This window comes from Tigriopus californicus, chromosome 2, assembly GCF_007210705.1.
Source record: "Tigriopus californicus strain San Diego chromosome 2, Tcal_SD_v2.1, whole genome shotgun sequence".
Lineage (NCBI taxonomy): Eukaryota > Metazoa > Arthropoda > Copepoda > Harpacticoida > Harpacticidae > Tigriopus > Tigriopus californicus.
Window position 1 is genome coordinate 3,805,960 of NC_081441.1, and position 22,813 is coordinate 3,828,772.

A 22,813-nucleotide genomic window follows, 5' to 3' on the forward strand; every position below is an offset into this window, starting at 1 on the left:
ATTGCCCAGGTTCCTCAAGAAAATCGAGGTCTTCAACAAACTTTTGATTGGGAGGCTCCAGCCCAAATTGATACAATTTGTGGATCATGGCCGGGATCTAGATCCAAATGTTCCAATCGTAGAGATACCTTTCAGTGCCCGTCCATTTTCGTCAATCTAATCTTGAAGAGTGAGGCTCTTTCAGAATCTCTTAGTGACCGTCTAGACGGCAAAGAATGCTCATATAATTCGAAAATGCTCTCTTTTTTTGGCAACAGAAAATCAAGCCCGAATAGAAATCGGGAAAAAGGACCCCTGGACGTCAAGAGCTCTTTCAAATGAAACAAATGCACATGCATAAAACGAACGAGAGACAGAAAGTTTCAGGACCATTGTCTTTCTACTCCTCCTCTTTCTTCTCTTCTTTCTCGTACAAGTACGGAAGTTGGGCAACAAATTGAATTTGGCTGCATCGCAATGTCACAAATTGGGGCTTCAGTATTTGCCCCGTTTGCATTGGACCACTCGGCTGATGGGTGGTTGGGGTGGTGGTCTTTTTCGTTTTCGGCACATTCAGTTGTACTGTGTGTAGTTGCTACATTCTTCCAATAGTGTAAGCTATTAAACGAGAATCTTGAGTAAAATTTGAGGCCAAAGATTTTGAAAAGGCACTTTTTGCTTTTTACCAATTAATACCTAACTTGTTCAAACGAATGAAGAAAAAGCAGAAGAAGGTCATTTATAGGAAAAGATAAGTTGGGTAGGTTTCCTCTTGTGCCCGGGTGTTAGCGCCAAGTTCAGTTCCTCTTCCTGTTGTCCCACTTTTGGGATGGCACCAGAGCAATCACTTTAAAGATAGCAGATTCGTCAGCTTAGTCAAAACCTAGAAGGGGAGTTGCCATTCGAGATAGCATAACTTCAAGCAGTACAGTCTTTTTTGGCAATAATAAGATCATGAAACTCGAAAAGTTTTCCACTGTAGGACTTGAAATCACCTCCCACACTCTCCTCACCCCGCCCTCGCCTTCAATTTGTTCTCTGCTCGGTTCCCTTCCAGTTCATCGGTGTTTGACGCCGGCGTTCCCCTTTGAAAATAATCCTCGGTCTCGGCTACGTCTCGAGGTTACTCTTGGCCGCACAAGGTTTCGAACTAGTTAGAAAAGTGCCCCAAAGTGAAGAGTTCCGTCTGAGGAATGAGAAAATGTTGCCTTAGTGAAAGCTTATGACGATTAATCAAGGTGCCTCATCTCACTTGCAAGTTACGCAAAAAATACATGGGGTCTTTGCCACCCCCACAACACTTCCTGAATGAGGTGAGCTAAGGGTTCGCAAGCAAGTACTTGGTTTGATGCCGACAAATAGTTATCCATGACATTGACTGTCCGGGTCTCGTGGTAATTTAGTATTTGCAGGAGAGGTGGCCAGCCGAAATCTAATCTGCATACTAATTATTTGGCCCGCTCTTGAGGAGGTGAGTTTTGGAATGGCTCTTCAAGAATCTGAGAGAGACCTTCTGGTCGATGTTGAGTAGGACATTGCTGTGCCAAAGAGCATATTTACCCAAGGGAAATGCATCTAGTAGATCCAAGTGCCAATGCGTGGGCTGGTCTTTCTCAAGGAAGAACTTGGACGGACACTTTCGTGCATTCGAGAATTTGAGACAAAACAGATTGGCTTTTTCACTCCTGAGCCCGATCCCCGCTTTTCCTGGTACAACCAAAACCATCGCGGTTGGCGCATTCCTGGCGAATTGTAAAAAAAGCGACACAACGACAACTTTTCTTTTCTTCGAAAGTCTCTCTGGAGGAAATACTTTGCTCGGTAGCCTGGTTGCCTATTTACTCGTGATAAATGGGAAAGCGAAAGTCTGGCTGTCTAGGCGAACTTTACGTCGGTAAATGAAAGGTGGTTGGAGTACAATGAAATATTGAAAATCGAGTTTGCACCCACAACTTTTAGGCAACATCGCTCCTCTGGCGGGACTTGATAATTCTAGTACTCTTTAAATCTTGGTATTCTTTGGCAATGACTTTTGCGCCAACGGCACCAGAACGCTAAAATGAGCATACTTTTTTTCCTTTTTTTTACCTACACTCTTGAGCCACTCTAAATGTCTCAAGGGAGTGTCAAGGGGAAATAGGGACACGTCTGAACAGATTGGTTGTTTGAAGTGAGGGGAATTGGATAAAGACAGCAGCGGATGTAGCCGAGCCGTTATTGAATTGGCCCGTCCAGCGATTTCAAAGACTCAAAAATATGGAACCTCCACGTGGTCCTGCCTTGCCAGAAATGGCAATTTGAGGGATCACACAAAGAACAAGATCCAGATCCAATGTCAACCGCTGAAGTTGTCCCGATAAAAGTATAAGCAGGGCAAATTCGACTGCATCACATCTTGTCAAAGGAAACGAAAAAAATGTACGAAAACACTTCCGCATAAGAGATAATTTCATCAGGTTAAAGGCAGGCGCAAGGTACGTTTCCTTTTTGTCACCATTGCTTGGTGTTTTGACATCGTGCATACAAGTCCTCAGCGTTCGTTGCATGATTGTGAAACAAAAGTCCACGTGGGTAAATAAATCAAGTTTTTAATGTGCGGAAATTGTGAGGTGCGTGCAACACCTAACCGATCATTATCTCGTCAATTCCGGAGATTAAACGAGCTAAAAGTTAGACCAAGGTCGACTAAGCGCGCAGATGAAGAGGCAGTTTCGATTAAGTTCCTTCGATTTCAAGACCGCTTTCGCTTTATTCGTTCAGATTGAGAAAAATGCATAGGGATATATAGGAAGATGGGAAAGGGAGAAGGCAAGGGGAGGAGGGCTTTGGGTCAGGTGAGGAAGATAACAGATAGTCCCAAGGGCGGCTCAAGTTCGAGAAGCGGGTGAGAAAAAACCAAGCGAGATAACGAGATGAGATTCTACATTTTTTGTGCAATTTGCAATTTTGCTACTTTCCTCCCAGAAAAACGAGGGAACGGAGGGCCCTCATATCTCAGGATGTTGGTCCTCCGAGCGAATGGCTTCCTTCCCCGCCAAGGAGGAAGGAAGCCGGACTGCAATGACTATTCTCATTGCTAAAGAACAAGCAAAAACACCGCCCCCCCCACACACACACACCCGCACGACCACTCTCACACACTCGCGGGATGCAATTTTCAAAAGTCTTTGTAACGATCCCCGCCCCTCTTTTCCTTCCAGCTTTATGGCCTGATGCATCTCCAAGAACATTGATTACTTATCCTTTGCGTGCCAGCCGGAGGAGCCGAGCCCGGCCACCACAGGCTGGTTCCTCGTCGTCTCCCGCCAATCCATTCCAGCAATCCCATTTCAATCTCGAACATTATCATCCAAGTCCCACATTCTCATCATCGTCAGTGCAGTTCCGTCAACGAGCGATCACTTGACTCTGGAAAAAAAAACCACCAAGGCCGCCGACAAGCACACACGTCAACCCTTCCCAAAGGAGAGCCATAACGTTGGACTCACAAATCACAGATTGGCAAACCCCCCCGATCTTTCTTCTCTGGACCAGTTATGAAGAATAATGACCCCATGTCTCCTAGTCGGTGGTCCAGAATTCATGAACTAAGTACGTAGTCCGGAGTCGTCGGATAATCCAGTCATACGCGTATTAAAGATGTCCTGAAACGGAACTCGGTCCAACGTTCCACATTTAATGGCGATAGACATAAACGCTTCGCACGCAGGCTGCTTTATGGACCTTGGGCCTTGAGATTTACACATAAGCACGGTCTTGGATATTACCCTGTACACGAAGACTTGCTCACTTCGAGGAAGTTGACATTTTGATATTTTTTGTAGGCTCCGTCCAACGATCAATGAAGGCATTCGTGTCGTGTTTTGCCACGTGGTGGTCTACCTAATTAGCCGCCTATTCACTCAATGACGCAGATTGAGGCCAATCCCAAAATATGGGACGATGCCAGGCGCTCTTGTGGATGTGTGGTTAAAACTCAATCTGGCCAAACCACAAATCTCTGTTGAGATTCGCGGGTCTTACCGCCACCAGGATCAACCCAGATTTCAAGGACACCCTAAGGAGAGCCGAGAATATTAATGAGTCGTGGTGAGTGGTGACTGGGACGGGTTTTGCCAATGGTAGGATCATGAATATTGACGTTGCAGAAGGTTTGGTTTGAGGTCGCGTAAAGTTGCACACGGTGGGATCAAACGCGAGCAAGAAAAAAAAAATTGCACTCGCATTGCAACCCGCAAAGCAGCCATCTCTTTTATGCAAGTGGTGGGACCTCTAATTTGCCATAAACGTCAGTTTGCAGAGGCGAACGTGACAAGCACAGGCCAAAGACCAAAGTGAATTTTTCGTGTGGGGACCAAAAGAACGACGCATTTATAAACATTGTTGGCCTTGGCCAAAGACACTGGAATTCGGTGAAAAGACTCTCCGGATAAACAAGTCTAAAAAGAAGAACCGCTTGAAGGGCTTTGCCTCATAAAGGATCGAACGAACTTCTTGAGGTGGGCTCATTTATCAAGAGCAATTTAAGCCTTGTCACCCTGGTTGGCAAAGCACAATAACGGGTCTTTGGAGCTTTCAAGTGAAACAGACCAATGTGAACGAACGACGCCAACCTTAAGAAAGCGGTGCTTCAGACAGAAATCCCTCTTTTAGTTTCGGATTGGAAGAAACAATTGGCCTTTGTCGTGTTGTCGTCGTCGTGGACGTCGTGGACGTCGTCGTCGTCGTCGTTGTAGTCTTAGTGCGAGTTGTTGGATCCTTTCTGTTCTTGGCTCTATAAGCCGTTGAAGAATTGGAGCAAAAAGCTCGACGAGATTGTAAAGAAACAATCTGACAAGAAGATGGATAGATCTATCATCACTAGCCTCCTCGTCCTGCAAATGGGTAAGTCCACCATTTATTTTTTTCGTGCCCGTTTCCGAAGCATACACAACGACCGCTTCTTCCCTCTTCCCTCTTCTTACTAGAAATCTGCCCGTTAATGGTGTTAAGACCAATTGTTTCATGGTTTCCCCCCCCATCAGTTGGCACTCCCATTTCGCTTAATCACCGATAACCCTTTGAGGGAAACCACTTTCTTATTGTACCTTCCATGAGGCCTTGAGACTTCGCCGCTCATACTTTGACGTGATTCCGATTCATTGGGATCGAGTGGGGAAATCTGTCTCTAAAATAACTCTTGATCTGACCGTGATTGCTCTCAGAACATTGCTTCCTTCGCATGAGAGTTCTTCAAAGCCAAATCAAAGGAACACTACATGTGGTTGATCAATGATCATAGATAGTCAGGCAGCCTTCAGCCATCAGACCTGACCTTGATCCATAAAGGAGCAATCTTCCCCACAAGGCTGACTGAGGGAAAAGGGTTACACATGTTGTATGTATACTGCACATCACAAGGTGGCGAGGTTAATTGCATTGAGGTCTTTTGCCCCTGTCTCATCGCATGTGGTCCATGGTCTTCTTGTTATAATCGGAACCCACAGTCATCGGCTTCCCTTTGCTCGAGCACCTTTTGGAACGGAGGTAAGCAAAATATCAGGGGCTGTCTCGTGCAAGAAGAAGAACCAGCCAATCAACCCACCGACAGTCTTCAGTCGTCGAAGATAATAATATCGGAGAAAGCATTGACAAGGCGCCTAATCCCAATTTCCCCATATCGTTCCCATCAAAGGAAGTAAATTGAGTGGCGGAAGTTCCATGTTCTGCGTTCCACGTTCCATGTTCCATGTTCTAGCAAAGACGGGAGGGTTTCCCACGAATTTAGCAACATGTCATCATCCATCACAGTCCGATGAAAACACTTTTTTGACTACCAAATGTGATACGCCCAAAAAAACTCTTGGAACAATTCGATGCGCCTCTAAAGTACACTTCTACAAGTACTGATGCAAATTATCTTACCAACTTTAGATAGTATGAAACGAAAGAATTTTTTTTTTTGATTAAGCTTTTCCAACACAAAGGCATGCTTAAACCAAAAGTCATTCAGGGAGGAGGTTTCCCATCAGTACACAAATTGATCGATGGCAAGCGTTAAAGCCTTAAAGCCTTAAGGTAGTTCAAGCCTGGATGAAGACATCCATGTATTCTAAAAGTCCTTCATTTTTCTGTACTACTGAAGGCAAGTCTCCGATATGTATGGGTCTTCTTGAAGGCTAATGGTATGTCAATCAACAACTTCTCCTTAACTGGACTTAAAAGGGGCCTGAGTGCTCAAGATTGTTCCGGATACGGTAGGAATGACTTCTGGCTCCAACAATAAAACAAATGATCTTTGAGATCTCTCCACCTTTCCCCTTTGGAAGAAGCAGAGAAATTGCAGTCGGTATACGTACTTGTTCTTCTCTTCCGCCGAACTACCAACATGTACTACGTAAGGCTGTACAGTGTACAAGAAGAAAAGAATCGTTGTGAAGGCCATTTTAGAACGAGCAATCCTGATAGATTACCACCCTGAGGTTTCGTCAACGAGGAGAGATTATATTATACCTGAAGATCTTGCCTGACATGGTGCCATAAATTTGATGGCATGAGGGTAATTCTAGGTCCTATGTCCCAAACAGCAACTCGTTTGCCAATCCGTTCCCAACCCGGCGGCAAGAAAGCTGAGCAATTGGGTGAGGGATCAACTCGAAACACAACTTGGGTGGTGGTATTTTTCGCTCGGCCTCAAATGGAGAAATGCACCTCAGAACCCTCATTCGTCTGTGTCAAGGAGTCTTTCAGTTTGGCGGATGCCCCGAACTCGTCGGTCTGTTGTTGATGGTGGAATTCCATTCGGAATTTGGATTCGGTCAATTGAGCATGAAATGGGCAATGGATGGACTGCCATCAGTCCCATCCCGGTCACGAGACAGTAAAATGAAGCGAAATTTGACCTCTTTTTGAGGCCAGGAGTGGAGGCATGATAGAGGGCGCCTTCTCGACAACGGTTGATGTACGTAGTCTTTCAACCTGGACAAAAGTCTCTTTCTCCCTTAGCTCGCTCACATGTGTGAACACAGTCACCAAAAGGCTCGACATACTAGCTCAGTGACGTGCTTGCTTGAGAATCAATATCCATCATGACTTTGGAATTTAGAACTGGCAAGGAATAGCAGCAGCAATCCCGGCCAATCCAATCCAACTCATCGGTAAACACTCAGGGATTGTAAATGTATTGACTCGATAACACTTGATCCCAATACTTTGTTACGGTTCTCTAAAGAAAGAACTCTGTCCTGCCCTGTCTTTCTCAATATTTGGTCGAATCACTTCAAGATCCTGATGGTATGGGCTTAGGTTTAGCTAGGCTGTCTATCAGTCACTGCCCCTATGATGACAGATCCAAGAAAACGACCTTTCCTCAACGAAATTCTGATCACATACTTTACACGCACATCCCACTAAAGCGTCAGCTTTGGCGTTGGAGCGTCGACCTCATCGGCTTTGAGGCCTCTTTTTCTCGTTTTTCTCTCCTCTTTTCGTTCGTTCGTCCGTCTCTTTGCCATCTCCCAAGAGACTTGGAGAGAGTACTGCGAGCCAAAGGAGGCCCACTGAGGAGCAAAGATGTGATGAAGAGAGGGATTTGCCAATAGTTGGATGTAAATGGGAGCTATTTTACATTCCACGTGGCCGCTCGCTCTTCTTTCCAGCTTTTCAGGAACGACATGGGCAAAAAACAGGGCTCTCAAGTGAGTACTCGGTGAAGCTACTTAAAGGTTATATGCATTGACCTCATTGACGTCCGTCTAAGAACCTAGATCTAGCCGGGTGGGATGGATTAGTCTTCTCGAGAATTGCTGTCTGATCCTCACCCTCACGGTTTGGATCGTTTTCTCGCTTCGTCCACGAACCACGGTCCATGGTCCACGGTCCAGATACACAGAAATGCGAGCATGACAAGATGCATTAGTTGTATGCCCTGGACAGGAAATAATCTTTGATGGGCCCCATAGCGAATTGAGGTAACTTGAAGATGTGAAAACGCGAGAAATCAGTGACCCATCACCCCATCTCATTATGTAAAAATCAAGGTCCAATTTCGGTGGAAGTGGAACCTTACTCTAAAAAGGGTGACTTTGATCCTCTTGTTGGTTGGCTTCGTTCTGTCTCTGACAGATTGGGTCTATCAAAATGCTCAAAAAGCGAAAATTTCAGCCCAGGCTTGTGTTCACTAAAGACCTCTTGAAATATGGACGTTTCAGGTGACAGTAGGTAAAAATCTGCAAGAACGGGATCGGAATCACAACTTGCAATAGAAATGATTCCGCGAAAAAAAACCCCAACCATATTCATAGTTCATTCTCTCCAGGATGTGATCTGTCCAAAGGTTCAATAGATCCTTGGGCAAACGTAGATGCAGATCAAGATAAGGAGGAGCAAACAAGAAAGAGGAAAGGGTCCCGACAAGTACCTTCAAAGTCCCTGAACTTGCATTTCCACTCGAAAAAATAATCTCTATTGTGAAGAGGGTTTTCCCATTGAAAAAGTCAACAAGAGGGAAAAAAAACTTCATTCACCACTCTCTATGTCGCAAATCTTGAAACGTTTCACAAACGACCCCAAAAATCAGGTTTTCTTCATTGAAGGCTGCCCTCAGGAAAGCCAGTTAATTGCAGTGAAGAGCAACATGCAATACATCTAATATTTACTGCTAATTTGCTAACCCTTTCGTTCAAAAATGATTTGACACGCTGAAGTAAAGCCGCATTCACTCGTTATTGTGAAGCGAGCCATGCCAAATTAGCTTTTGACCCTCAGAGAACAAAAAGTAATTAATACAAAATAAACCACAAAATATCGGGTCCGTCACTTTTGACGTATCTTGAAATGGGAAATGACTCGATTTACAAAATAGCAACGCTTGTAGTCAAAGCTGGTGCTTGAATAGGCAATCAATTACTCGGCACTTATTCTGATTTTACTCGATGGACGACCAATGATGGCTTTTGAATAGCAAGCCCTAAATTGAACTGTTTTTGCTTTTCACCCTAAACATTCGCAGATTTGTGAATTGTAAATAATTTCGATGAACGAAGTCATTTCGAATCTCGGTAAAGCTTTATGTGGTTTGAGCTTGATTATGTTTGTGATCATTCCAAATTTCCATTAGTCTTCTACGGTATGTCCGAAAGGAGGAAAATTGGAAATAGTTCGACTCATATTTGAGTCCATATCTCTTTGAGTGGTCACTCGACTGCCAACTACTTTGTGGGATTACCTAGGAGACATTTTCATACGACAGCGATTGATCCGATTTCCATCGTCCAATCCTCGAATACCTTGGTCATACTCTGGAAATATCTCATTGAATTTTCAATCATAACATAGTCTCCAATATCGTACATCTGATTTTGAATTTCAAACGTACTCTATAGTAAGGTTCCTTTCACGATGTATAGAGACATACACATTCTTGTTATGAAAATTTTGATATTGTTGTACAGCCTAATGTCACTATCAGTTCAAATAGTCGGGTTTTTCATCATTTTCCCATCAAAATCGAGTTACAGTCTTCAAATAAATTTCAAGCCAAGCCAATGAAAGGCATTTGAGCGAAACCTGAACCCTTTACAGTAAAAGCTGGAGACTCACGGGCTTTGAAATATAGCGTCATTTAGCCAAGCAAACGTAAAAATCGTAACATGCTGCTAAACCGATGGAAAGATGAAGAACAAACTCATTTGATTTAATGCACTAGGTGCATTGCTAGCACAACGAATTATCAAATCGTGACGAACACTCCTTTCATAAAGAATACCTGTTCTGTTCTTTTTTTCCTTTTTAATAGCCCTTCTTACATATGTAGAATAACCTGTGAAAGGCAAATTGCTTAGAGATGCTTCTCTAACATTTCTCGTTCAATTATAGACATGCTCGGGAAGAGGGAACCACTTGCTTATCTGACTTAAAATACCCAGATTTTCCATCTTCAAATTTGATTCAAGTACTCACATGCGTCGTATGAGGCCGTCATGAACAAAGACGGACTATTTGAAGTACACTCTGCAGTACGTGTCTGTCACTTGTGGAATATTTCCAGCATTTTGGAGCATTGTATGTAAGTACATTGAATTGGTCTTACTTTGCCGTCAAGTCGAAAGAGAAGAAAGGACTCGTTTGTAGGAGAGCAAATCGATAGACATGGCCTAGCCTTTTTGGATTGAATATGCCGCACAACTGCATTTCTACGCCTTATTTTATTTTCATATTAGTTGCAATCGAGCTGAGTTATCATATCCCTTTCATCTGTTTCTGTTGAAGGACAGAAGAAAGCCGTTTGAAGCGACTTTTTCCTGAAATATCCCAGTGATAGCACGGCCGGCTTAGTGTATTGTATGATACTTTGCCCAAAAGATGAGGGCCCTTCATCTGTCAATTAAGGCCAAGGAAACTTTTTAAGGGGCGAATACTGTGCCCTCGCTTTAGCTGATTAACATACATTAACATGATGCCGTTTGGGTAACTTTCGCTACGTTCAGTCTAAGCTATCTCAATTGGTGTAATGGATAGGCCTTAGGTCAATCTACAATCTGTTGGGAACGGGTTACGTGAATGCATCAACTTGTGCCTGGCTTACGTTCTACTTAAATGCATTTGATAAGTCTCTGAAATCGCGAGTAGTCCCGCTTCAAGAGAACAAAGTCAAGGGTTAAAGGCCGTTTAAGACATGATGGATTGACTTCTTGTTGATGTACATGTATAAGTCGAGTCAAACCATGTCAATTTTCATGGTTATGCCGTCGACGGGAGCTGTTCTCGCTCGATTCCAGTCAGCCATTTCAAGGCCAACATGAAAGTTTCCGCAAATTTCTAAGACCCGCACAGCAAAAAAGAGTAAAGCATTGATGACAGGTGAGGCACTTTTGAACTTAGGTCTTCTCTCTCTCTCTCCCACTTTTTTACCCTCCTGTCTGCAATAGGAACTTTTTTTTTCCTTCAGCCAAAGTGAAAGAGGGAACAGAAATCAGACTTGAGGTTGCTGAACCTTGATGCAAGAAAAAGTCCTTACGAAAGTCGGGCAACAGCATCTTAAACCTGTCATCTGGCGTGGTTAGGGTCCTTGCGGAAATTAGACCCCACAGATGTGACCCCTGGCTAGATGAGACGAGTCGAAATGACAAAGACGAGGAACCATGATCTTTGTAACCTTTTTTTTCTTTTTTTCAAACTGCGTTGCGATCTTTAATTGAGATACATGTCGATCGTTGATCTCTTCTTGTGCCTGATGGCCCAAGCAACTTATTTTACCATCCAGTCTGGAAAAGTTCGCTTTCAGCTTTTACTTTTGCCAAGTTTTCCTCCTGCTATATGACCCGTACGTTCCGTCGTCCCACTTTTCCCAATTGAGAGCCGAATGTGGAAAAGAATGCCTGGCAAGATGCTCAGGGTTGGATGCGAATCGTTTGAAGGTCGTGCAAGGCAGTCAGACATCGATTTAACGGATGTTTGAGTATGATGCTTTCCCCCCCCCCCATCTAAGCCCAGTTTTCCAACCCACCTGAGGAAGGAAGGCTCCAACCAACCAGCGATAAAAATTTAAGTGGACCTCATTGGAACAAGAAAGTTGCGTCATGGCCCGGGCCGAAAAAAAACATATCCAAGTCCCGTAATCAAGCTAATGCATTCCAAGCTTGAGTGACCTCGAGAACCAAACTTGGACCAAAAACTAGTTCCAAACACTAACAGTCAACCCCAGCGGGCAATTACGATGGGTCTCCCTGAAAACGAACAGGGTAGGAGGGAGTAACTCCTTTAGGCTCTGTTTCCTCTTTTGGCCTTTCTTTTCTGCTCTCCCCCCCCCCTCCACCCAAAGCCCGAGTGGGTAGATTCGCCTATGGAGACCGGGGTTGCTGTCCCACTTCCGTTCGACTGAGATGACACAGTTCCGCTCATCACAAAAGTTTGGTAGCTCTTGTCATCCCCTCTCCCTCCTCTCTTCTCAGTACTGTACTGTACGTATATCTGATGGCTTCCTGCTTATGAACAAGCCGGAGTTTCCACCCTCATAACCATATTGCATGTAGTATGCCATACCAAGCGTTCATTTATCATCCGACTCCAACTTGAGTCGAAGCATGAGAGGGTACCTTTAAAGATGAGCAAGGACCAGAACCGGCATTCATGAGGTAAAGTCATGCAGTACACAAGTTTACGAGTTGGGTTACTTGGCTAGGATAGAGCGATGCCATGGATCGATGCAATGTTTAGCACTTCTTCTTGTTGCGATTTCCCCATGGACCTAACTTTTAGTTCTGGATTCAAAGGGAACTGTGTATTACCCTTTCCTTTATTACATACCTCTCTCTTGAATGGACAATTCTATTTTCAAGATTTAACGATAAAGCAGTCATTAAACTCCCAAGAGCCTTTTGAACGTTTTATATTCAAGGTTTATTCCGCTAATTAACATCCAGGCTTCTTTAAAACATAAGATGGCCTTCGACCATATGCAAGGATATGTACTAGAGACCGTTGGCCATTACGTCTTTTTGACGAAATGCTCCAGACTCTCATTATGGGTATCCTTAAAAGCTTTCTACATTTATGTAGCTGTTCCTCAGAACAAATGTGAGGTTTGTTCCCTTCATTCTTTTTGTTGATTTGAGACTCCTTGTCGTAAAAAGGCAAGAAGATTAGACATTTATTTGTTACCTTGTTAGTTGTTCACCTTTACGACCGAAGACTTACTGGTCGCAAATGTTCCTGTCGAGCTTAACTTTTTGTCTGCGAAAGCAATGAGTCATGTGAAAGTCAGAGAGATTCTTGAGAAGGGACGTACTCCTCCAACTGCAACGAACTGATTTGTACTTGTCAGACCAATCTGCCATCTCCAATGAAGAGCCAAAAGGTGTCGGAGCTCAACAAAAAGAGGCCCATTTTCTTTGACGATCTATGCCAAAACATGAATGCCATAAAGAGTTCCCCGAAAACAATGCAGAGGGCCTATCTAGAACTATGTTCTCGAGGAAATAGAAGAAATGAATCTCATCTCTTCGTTTCCAAGAAGCATCAGATTGAAGGGCTATTGGGCGAATGGAATCTTCAATTTTAAAAAAGATATCTCTTTTACAGTTGTGACATGTCTTTCTTTGGTCGCGAAGCACCCATTTAGTTACAACCACGGCAAACTTGCAATGCTCGAGGAGTACTTCCCAATTCGTTCGGAGAAGATCTATTTCCATTTTTCGAGGCACGTAGGCACGTACCTGGCAGGACCTAGAAAAGTGATCTGGGGGGCGAAGTATACCCAAGAATGCATGGTTCACGAGGTTCTTATCCTCGCTTGATTTGCACATAAAATTTGAAGATGGGCTAAATAAACTACGACCCATTCATCCTCCGTTTATGGCTGTTTAAAGCAAAGTTTTCGCTCCTCGATCTTTTCTGAAGCCGACAAAGATGAAGTCGTCCTCAAATTGTTTGGCACGAGGACAAACAACCCATGCCATGCTCTACAGAATGGTGCATGATAGTGCGACACAGAGACATTCTTTCCAGCGATTTGTTTTTATTTATGGGGTGAGTTCCACTGTCGACAGATCTGTCACTAGTAAAACCAAGGCTTCCAATGTTCAAAGATGATATCTATCACGTAGTGCCAGCTAGGAGCCTCAGACGACTTTTATTAGTCCGGTTCAATGTTAGCACCTCAAAGGCCGTCACAGATGTTTGGCTATGATTAAACATCCTTGTTCAACTGTTCCACTTACATTAGAAGAACGATCCTTTCGAGGAAAACTTGCTCTCCTAATGGCACCCGTTTTGCTGATGATGCCATATCCTTTGTCAATGTTATTTCATGTCCTGTCCGACTGAGATGGTCACAGGGTGGATCAGTGCCCCCCGTCCATAACTGGACAGAGGACAGCAGCAGCAGCAGCACTAAAATGCCCATCAACAATGGACAGACGAACAGACGGATGGATGGACCCGCCACCAAACATCCAGCCATCCATTGGAGCAAGACCAAGCAAGAGATGCGAGTGTCGGCGGAAGTACTCAACCTGATTATTCCCATATTTCAAGAGTTTTCTTCACGCATGCCCTCTGAGTGTGAAACCTCCATCTCTTGTCTGTGAACTTGAGGGCGAGATGGGGAGGTTGCTTTGGCCTGGAAAGTGCTGCAAAGGATGTGCTTAGGTTCAATTGCCTGCAAAAGACAAGCCGGATCGAGTGCAGAAAGCTCATAGGGATCACACAACGACGACGACCACCACCACCACCACCATCACCACGTGGTATGTAGTGTGTGAAGAAGGACATGTGGGTGGCGAGGCAAGCGCATTTTTTTTGTTGCTTTCTTACGTCCAAAGTCTATATCCTCGCCATATACATTTGCGAGTCCAAAATGCAATTTCACGCGTTATTGGATTTTAAAGGCGCACGTGGAACTCGACCGTCTACTTTAGAACTACGTACCTACATAGTACTGTATCCTGGACACCAACGCACATCACTCCTTTTGGGATCTTGAAATTGAGCTCATTCTTTCAGCCTTAGCCTCACATTTCACGGCTTGAAATTCCGGTACAAGTTTACACAACAGGTTACGTTATTAGAGGAACAATTGCACTCTCAGAGACGAGTATTCATTTTTAAACACTCAAATAAGCTTTCCCAAGAGTACACAATTTCGCAGGTAGAGCCTAGTTATGCAGATTGCATTCCAGATAACCCTCTCCTTCCCTTTCTCCCTCTTTTATGGGATCAAACAAGGATCTTTTGACAGCCTTATCAAGCATGGTTGGTTAATGTTGAAAGGGTTTTCTACTTCCTTGCGATCGTGAACGTCCCTTACCTTGTCAAGTCTTTTGTTCATTTTTAAGAACTGCCTTTGTCCTCAGTCCCGTCTGTCAAAACAATCACATTACATGACAATATTTATCCGAACCTCGACTGAATAATAACACCGCTTACCGACCGATCGGCCGAGTAGTGCCAACATATCCCATTCCCATAGGGAGCCAAACCCAGAGAATCAAATTGGGTTCATCTCTGTTTGATCGAATTAGTGAGGAAAGCAAAGCAAAGAAAAGAAAAGAGTTGCCTTAAAGACGAGCCCTCTGGGCTTGGCCTTTTCGCCATTGTGGCCTTACCTTTTGTCTCCCTTTGTCGAGGATCCTAGTGTACGGTAGCATATAAGGGAAGGTGGTGGTGTTGGTGTTGGTGGTGGTGGTGGTGACGACGACGATCCCAACTGGGCTTTGTTAGTTGTAGGAAAGTGATGGCGGGTGATTTGTCACCCAAAGGACCAGACACTTGTCTATGGGGTCGAAAATGGGACACGTGGTGCTCTGCGACAGATTGGACGCTCTGAAATTTGGTCTCAAGGCTAGCACGTTTTTGAGCTGCCTTGTCTACGTAGATCTCGAATGACGTTTGTGAACAATCGTTCCATCAAAGGGTCCTTATAGCAAGCAAATCCTGTTTTCGACAACCCCATAACGACTTTTTTGCCGTCTTTGATTGAACCACATACTACATGTACATTGTTGAGCAGTCGGCACACAAAGAAGGCGAGTGAATGGCATTTTTTTTCAGTTGAAGGGGAGTTTTGGCCATAAGTCATGGGGAATGTTCTAGGTTATTGCTCCCGAATGGCCAAACCATGGGGATGTTCCACGGAGGAACAAGGAACCGAGCCGAGCAAAGCGGGGTTAAGACGGGGATTTGGGAGCATTCTGATCATTGCTGGCTGACAAAAATGTAATTCTTATGCCGCCACTTACCAACCTACAAGATTTGAGTGGAAATGCTCTGGGTTTTCTTTATGGCTCTACTTTCTTTTTGGATAATCCCAAAAAGGAACGAGGCCGAAAGCTGAAATTGAATCAGGCCAAATTTGCCCATTCTAGCTTTCGCATCGGCGCTATTGGCCTGGAATGGAGAAATGAGTAAGGTATCTGAGATGTTTGCTTGAAATGGAAATACAAAATGAGCGAAATCTTTCGAACCACTCAAAATGGATATAACAAGAACGTGTTCTTGCTAATGCGTGTAGTGTGTGTTTCATCTTGGTTGGTGAGCTCATAAGAAACAAATTGAATACCGTAGTCGTCATCGGCAAAAGAAGGTGCTTGATTGCAGGTGTAATGACTAGGCACTGTCAAAATTTCAGATATTGATGGTCGTTATTCATAACAAAATTACACGAAAAATCACCCGAGTTTGCACAAAGCTTTGCAAAATTTACTCGTGGACAGAGTTTGTCAGGGCTTCAAAGGCTAATTTAGCTTCCATACCAATGCATATGTGAAAGTAAAGGTCTTGTCCATATCATTATTTTTTTTCACTAGCATCTCGTCGAAACCAAATTGATGTCTCTTTACATCGCAATAAAGTTTCTACTATTATTATTAATATTCTGAAAAAATGAACAATCTCATGGCAAAAAAAATCAATCGGAAGATTCGCCATCAAAATTAGGAAATTCTGAATATAATTGTCAAGGAACGAACAGTTTTCTCTTATCAGTGGAGCTCTTACAACGGCACAGCTGGATTCTTTTATATAGTCGTCTCGTCTCCTCTCGTCCCAACTTTCTCTTCACGGTGGTAAAAAAAAACCGTATCAAGCTTGGTAAAAAACCTTATCAAGCTTTGAGAGAAATACTCTGATCCATATCTTGGCGGTTTTCTAACTCTCACAATTATAAGAAGCACCTTTGATCGTATAGCTTCATTAAATCACTGCTCAGATTAATCGCTCATATCCCTATAAGTTTTCATGATTTGTTTGGATATTTCTGTCAACCTTTAATTCTTGAAGGCTTTCAAGCCATTGTGGCAGTCGTCTCACTCGTGAAAGGAAACGGGTAAACATGCCCGAAGATAATGCTGATGATCGAAGAAGCCATCTCTCTCCATTCTTATATGACTGAGTAGATAACATATCTGAGCTCGGCTTGAATTTGAGGACTTTAGTATCCAAATAGAAACCAGAAAACACATCCTTACAAATAAAATGACATTTCTATCTATGAAAATCAGCATTGAAGGTGACACATGTCTGTCAGGGAAAAGATTTCATGAGGCGCCTGAAAGTAGCCACTACATTTGCGCCAATCACAACGCGTTTTAAAGCAAGCTCTCTGGCTCATTGAGTTAAAAGTTTGATGTGTCCACCCATCAAAAAGCAAAATGGATTGCGGGAGCGGCATGAAGAGACGATTTTTTTACAGAAGACGCAAAGTCCAAATTGCATTTCAGATTAACGGTGGCACATGTCATAATTCCCTTTCTTTGCTCTTACACAAGTTATGGTCCATGAATCCAATGAGGGACTTGGACGTTTTTGCTGAATGTTGCCAAACTATTGGAGACCGATGGCAAATGTGATATGAAGAGAGTGGCAAAGATCTGAGGACAGAGCAGAACTTCAAAGAAACCATGCTGATTCAGCGTCTTGACATGACTCACAGAGTAGAGGAGCAACCAACCAACCAACCAACCAACCATCCAACCAACCGACCAACCGAGGACGCAAGAGAGAGAATGGAAGACCCAACCACCAATGAGGTCATCTGTCACAACGTAATTCGGTCCAAGGACATTAAAAGAAAGAGGTGTATGTAAAACAATGTCCGAGATCCACATCCTCAATGAACAAAGAGGGCAGTACTACACTGGCTTGCTATTGACTTGTTGCGGCTTTGCACTCTATGGGCATCCCTAATGCCAAGATCGCTCAGGATGATCAAAACAAGCTGAACTTTACACATTGGCTAAATGAGATTCACGGCCGTTGCTCGCTGTTGCTATCTTTGCTCATACATCGAGTGAGTCGGCAAGACATTTCCTTGGTGGTTCTTTGGTCTTCTCCACCACAAGCACAACCATGGACATAAAAGAACGAAACTTTGAAAAGGCGCTCAGGTCATATCTGTCAAAAGCCAAAGGCTTCTTCCTCGGAGGGAAAGAGAGAACGAGAGTAAGAGATGGAGAGAACTTGGAAAGGACCCTCCAAAATGAGGAAAGCGGTCTCCTTGCCTTCCATGTACTATGAAATATGTACGCTCTACTGTATGAGGGAAGTGCGAATACTGGTGGTAAAATATTCCATCAGGTTTGCACAAGAATCTTTTGGGTGGTATCTCATTTCGTTTTCAACGCTTGGTCACACGTGTCTTCCCATTTCACTGTTTCAGTCTCTCTCACTCAGTCCGCGGGTTTTCCTTTGTTCCAGGTTATGCCATCCATTCCGACCCACAGCTGGAGTACAGCTCCGTTTCGCCACTGGTTCCCCTGGATATTGAGTTTCCAGCTATCACAGATGCCTCGGGCAAGCCCCTCTTTACCGGATTATATTCCGGTCCTTACTTCGATCTCAGTCGAATGCCAACTAATGTCACGGCCCAGGTGGGAGGACCGGCCTTCTTGCCCTGCAAGGTCAAACAAGTGGGCAACCGAGCGGTGAGTTCCAAGTCAAAGTGCTAATTCAGTAGCAGTAGTAGTAGTAATAGTAGTGGTACGAATGCCAATACTACATAGAAGGAGGAAGGAGAACGGAAAAATAGTGTTTATAAAGGCTCTCGAAATAACATGTCGCTAGCTCTGTGAGCAAAGGTTCCTGAATGCCTCGCGAGAAGTGAAACCAGAATAGGCATACTCCCCGCGTCCTATCAGATCATTCTAAACGTGTCACCTGCTAAAAACGACGGTGGTTGGGTTTCCCCACCAAGGCATCTGTTTTTGACAAGTTCCTCTTGACCATGTATGAAAAAAAGTTGAAACTGTCCCAATCGTGAAAAGGACTCTGCCCCTGGCATTGAGCGATATTGCCAATGGCAAACGAGGAAATCGAAGCCGGAGAGTACGTAGATTGGAAAAACCGTGGTGGAGTACTCCCTCATGTAAACAAGAAGTGACATTCATTTTACCAAGTCAATGCCACCAGAGGAAAGAACGGTTTTAAATCGAAACATGTTTTTGGGGTTAGTTTTACAGCTAGCAGCCTCTGTAATGCAAGAAATCATAGTTTCTGAGCGCCAAATATGTTTTAAGCGACCATCGGAAATTGAACAAATCTAGTAACAGCACTAAAAGTACACTCCCAGATGTCAAAAAGATTCAAAAGAATGTAACTTGCATTTTTTTTTTACCTTTTTAAGGAGACTATTGACAAGTTAGAAAAAGTTAAAAAAATGCAAAGTGCAACCAACTAATTAGCTTCAAACAATTTGTCCTTTTTCGACAGGCTTAACTGACACACTCTGCGAACATTTGCATATTTTTGCTTTTTTATTCACAATTCCCAGTACGTCCAACGTGTGTTCAAGGAAGTAGGGAAAACCCAATGTCCCGACTCTCTTCTCGAAGGCCGTCGTGAAGCCTTGTGATTCATTCTGAGAAGGAACCTTCCGCCAAGGTCTACGTAACCACTCCTTGACGCGTTTCATTCATAGAGAAGAAGAAAAAAGGAGGGGGAAATCTCAACAGAGCCCTTAACAAGAGGCTTAATTGTCAACTTTATCATCAAGTCTTTACCTCCTAATGAGGCAACATCAGTATGAAAAGTTATAATTGGACTGCGGCATCCCGGAACAATGACACTCACCAACAGCCAATGGTTTCAAGTGGAGGTGGACTGGGAAAATAACTAGAAATAACTAACTACACATCCGTATCGACGACTGCTATTGCTTTAGATTTGAAGACTATCGTAGAAAGTCAAATTGAACATGATTTATTAAAGCCTGAGTAACGGGAAAATAGTCCTCAACTACGACTGAATGCTTGCGCCAAGATCCCTGCTAGTATACAGGGAGTTGGTAAAATCTTGAAACATTTTGTGAACATGTTTCAAATCAGCGTCCTGAAGTTGCTTTTGATAAGAATTATAGATTTGTCAAGGACCAGTTCTCATTACTTAAACATAACAAGAGTTTCTTCATCAAGATGCCCTCCCCCTTGCCTGAATGGCAATGTCAACCTCTTGGCACTCCTGGACACCTTTGGGAGCACCTTGGTTCTCATATTGAAACAGTGAGCGTGTTCCTTGTGGGAAACCACATGGTCGGGATCTTATCTCCAATGGATGCAACATCTTTTCATACCTTCATGGGGGCAAGGTACTTGTTAGTGGGATGTCCATGAGGCTATAATGGGACTTGCTAAAAGCACACCAATCGACCATTGTGATTGCTGACCAATTTTTTCTATTGAAAGTTGTGGATACCACCACTCTCTTGCATTTAGCAAAGGGGCTCATTTTCATCCTTTGGAGGATAGACCTCGCAATTATTGTGGACATCTTGAATGGGCTTTCATTTGGCCGGCCTTACACTTGCAGATCAAGCATTGAGATCTTGACCGGCCTCAATCCTATTCTTGACCTGATGGACAGGTGCACTGGAATTTTGTTGATTCCCGTCTGCTTGTCGTTAGCAAGAAGCAAAGGAGGTCTCAATTTGTCTTTTAGCTTACATAATTTTAGTTCGTTAGAAAACTAGCTATATATTTTTTTAATTGGCGTGTGCTAGGGTTTGGGTGTTGAGTTTCGCCCGGCTAGCGAAGCCAGTCATCGACATCGTCCCATATTTTTTGGTAGGCAATATTCCAGTCCGCATCAGATTGGTCCTCGGTCTGTGGGTGAGGTTAAGTACTAAAAGTTTATTTTTTAGAGGAAAGTTAGGGAGGAGAAACGAACTGGGTGCTCCCTCATCATAAAGAATGGTGCTAACCACTATCCCTCGGCTCCTTCTTGAAAGCCGAAGTAGCCAACTCTTAAGTTATGTTCAGAAATTAGCCATAGGAACGTTTTAAATTTGTCTTCTGAGACTTTAAAAAAGGTTTCAGAACTTTACATGATACTCTTTTTAACCTCGTTTTTTATGCATTAATCACCCTGATTCGTAGTAAGAAACAGTCTATCTAGCAATCTCTTTGATGCATGGATTTCTAATGTCTCTCCTGTATCTTTGGTTGGTCAAGAAGTGCTCGATTTTAGATTTGATGTGCTTTGCAAGTAAATTTCCCACATACCGTCCGTCTTCCATGGAACGATCTCAAGAAATTGTTCCGATAATCAATATTAGACGAGAGCTGGTCTTCAAAAAGTTCGATCGGGATGTTCCTCCTTTAATTCTATTCCATATTTTTCTTCAGGTATCTTGGGTGCGAAAATGGGACTCGTATATAATCGGAGTGGACGAAGTCACTTTCATTTCAGACGAACGCTTTCGCATTCTTAAGCCCGATCAAAGCGAGAACGAATGGAATCTCCACATCAAGTAAGTGCCGACACAATTTCCATCTATCCCTTGATCACCTATTGTATGTAGTGTGGCGCTACGGTTGGAACACATTCATTGAAGGCCAACTTACCGTGCATGGCACTGGCGTCATAACCAAGATGATTGAATCAAATAGGCCCGGATGGGCCTCCATTTGGCCATTCGCCCGACTCTGTCCGCGTAAACTCATCTCTTCAAACTCTATGACCTTGCCACGGGTTAAGGCCTAAAGGCTGATGAATCTTAACACAAAGGAGCGACGAGGAACAAAGATCCGTTCCTCTCGTCTTTCCCTATAGTTTGTACCATCCTTCCCCTTCCTGATCGTTGCCCTTACACCACATTACTCACTAGAGACAAGTGGTCGGACTGACTAACTGACTGACTGACTGACTGACTGACGACCAACCCAAGGAACCAACTTCCTGGCTATCTATCTAACTAAGAGACTGCTTGCTTGGTTAGCTGGTTGGTCGTTTCATGGGTGAAGCTTGTTTCAAGCTGGAGAAAAGAGTGGAGGATGGGAGTGGAGGATCTTCTTCAAACATAATTAGTTGCATAAAGTTCTGGCATATTGCCGGGTTTCGACTTGGAACTTTTCTCCGGATTTCTCCAATTTTAAAGTCAATATTTGACGTTATTGATCGCGAAACGGGACCCGATGAAGCCAGGAAAGACTGGGGAAGAGGGAAAAGCCTGGTTGGTCCTTTGGCTCTGGCTGAAGGCCAAACTTAACATGGACGATTCTCCATCCAAATAATAATTAGTGAAGACAACAGGAAATGAGCGAGCTCAAGTTATTGGGTGTGGGCGCCGAACAAAACACCAATTTGTTCGGCTGAGTAGTACAATAATGTGCGCATGGTTCTCGGTCGCACACTCGGATGTACTTTGTGGTATGGTGTATCTCGACAATGGCGTCCAGCAGGCACACACGCAAGGCTCTTCTGAGATAGAGAGTTCCATTGCCACAACAGACAAGTTAATGATGTTCCACGAGTTCCCATTCATTTCGATTAGCCTTGACTGTGGGAAGCCCTCTTTACCAAGCTCAACTCTACGTACACATACGCCCGTACTAAGGCCCACTATGTTACTCTGCTGGTCGCCGCATACACGTGTAGATATGGCCGTAACGTGGTACAGGGTAAGGTGATCTAACTTAAGGAGGCAGGTGCACACGCCATAGAAACACACTAGTACTACATACTTGGGGAACAAAGGCTTAATTTGTCTGACTAGGAAAAGTCGTGCGCGTTTGGGCTGGGAACGAAGATTAAATAAACCCCCTTAATTCCTTGGGACCATGAGGGCCGCGAAATGCAATCTATGCGTGATAGGAGTGAAATAAAAAAAACCCTGGTGGTCCTTGACAAGAGCCTTTTTCTCCAGTTGCAATGCCGGCACTGCAACTCTTCACTCGAAAATGTGCATTAACAAGGCTCTTGTCCTGACTTAATGTAACCACAATCTATTGGGTGCCTCAGAATGTGCGGAGTACATACGTACGTACATACAGTACCTACGTAATGCCAGTAATGAAAAGCTATTTACCGTGCGGGTCGTTCCATTTGGATGATCCCTCTGTGGATTATGCTTTCAATTTGGGGCTTC

The 22,813-nt window shown here is 43.8% G+C and overlaps 1 protein-coding gene across 3 annotated transcripts in view; it reads left to right on the plus strand.

Moving 5' to 3' along the window:
• The first annotated feature begins 1,137 nt into the window (after positions 1-1,137).
• Positions 1,138-22,813, plus strand: part of LOC131893586 (uncharacterized) — a 38,590-nt gene continuing 16,914 nt past the window's right edge. Inside the window, exons 1-6 of one of the 3 annotated variants that reach the window (XM_059243668.1) lie at positions 1,138-1,292; positions 3,180-3,570; positions 3,804-4,068; positions 4,128-4,863; positions 18,151-18,377; positions 21,072-21,196. In XM_059243668.1, the coding sequence (XP_059099651.1) occupies positions 4,821-4,863; positions 18,151-18,377; positions 21,072-21,196 (395 nt within the window). In that variant the 5' untranslated portion in view covers positions 1,138-1,292; positions 3,180-3,570; positions 3,804-4,068; positions 4,128-4,820. Of the gene's footprint in view, positions 1,293-1,350; positions 1,451-3,179; positions 4,864-18,150; positions 18,378-21,071; positions 21,197-22,813 lie in introns of those variants that run through there. The other 2 variants (XM_059243670.1, XM_059243669.1) reach the window with 2 other exon arrangements.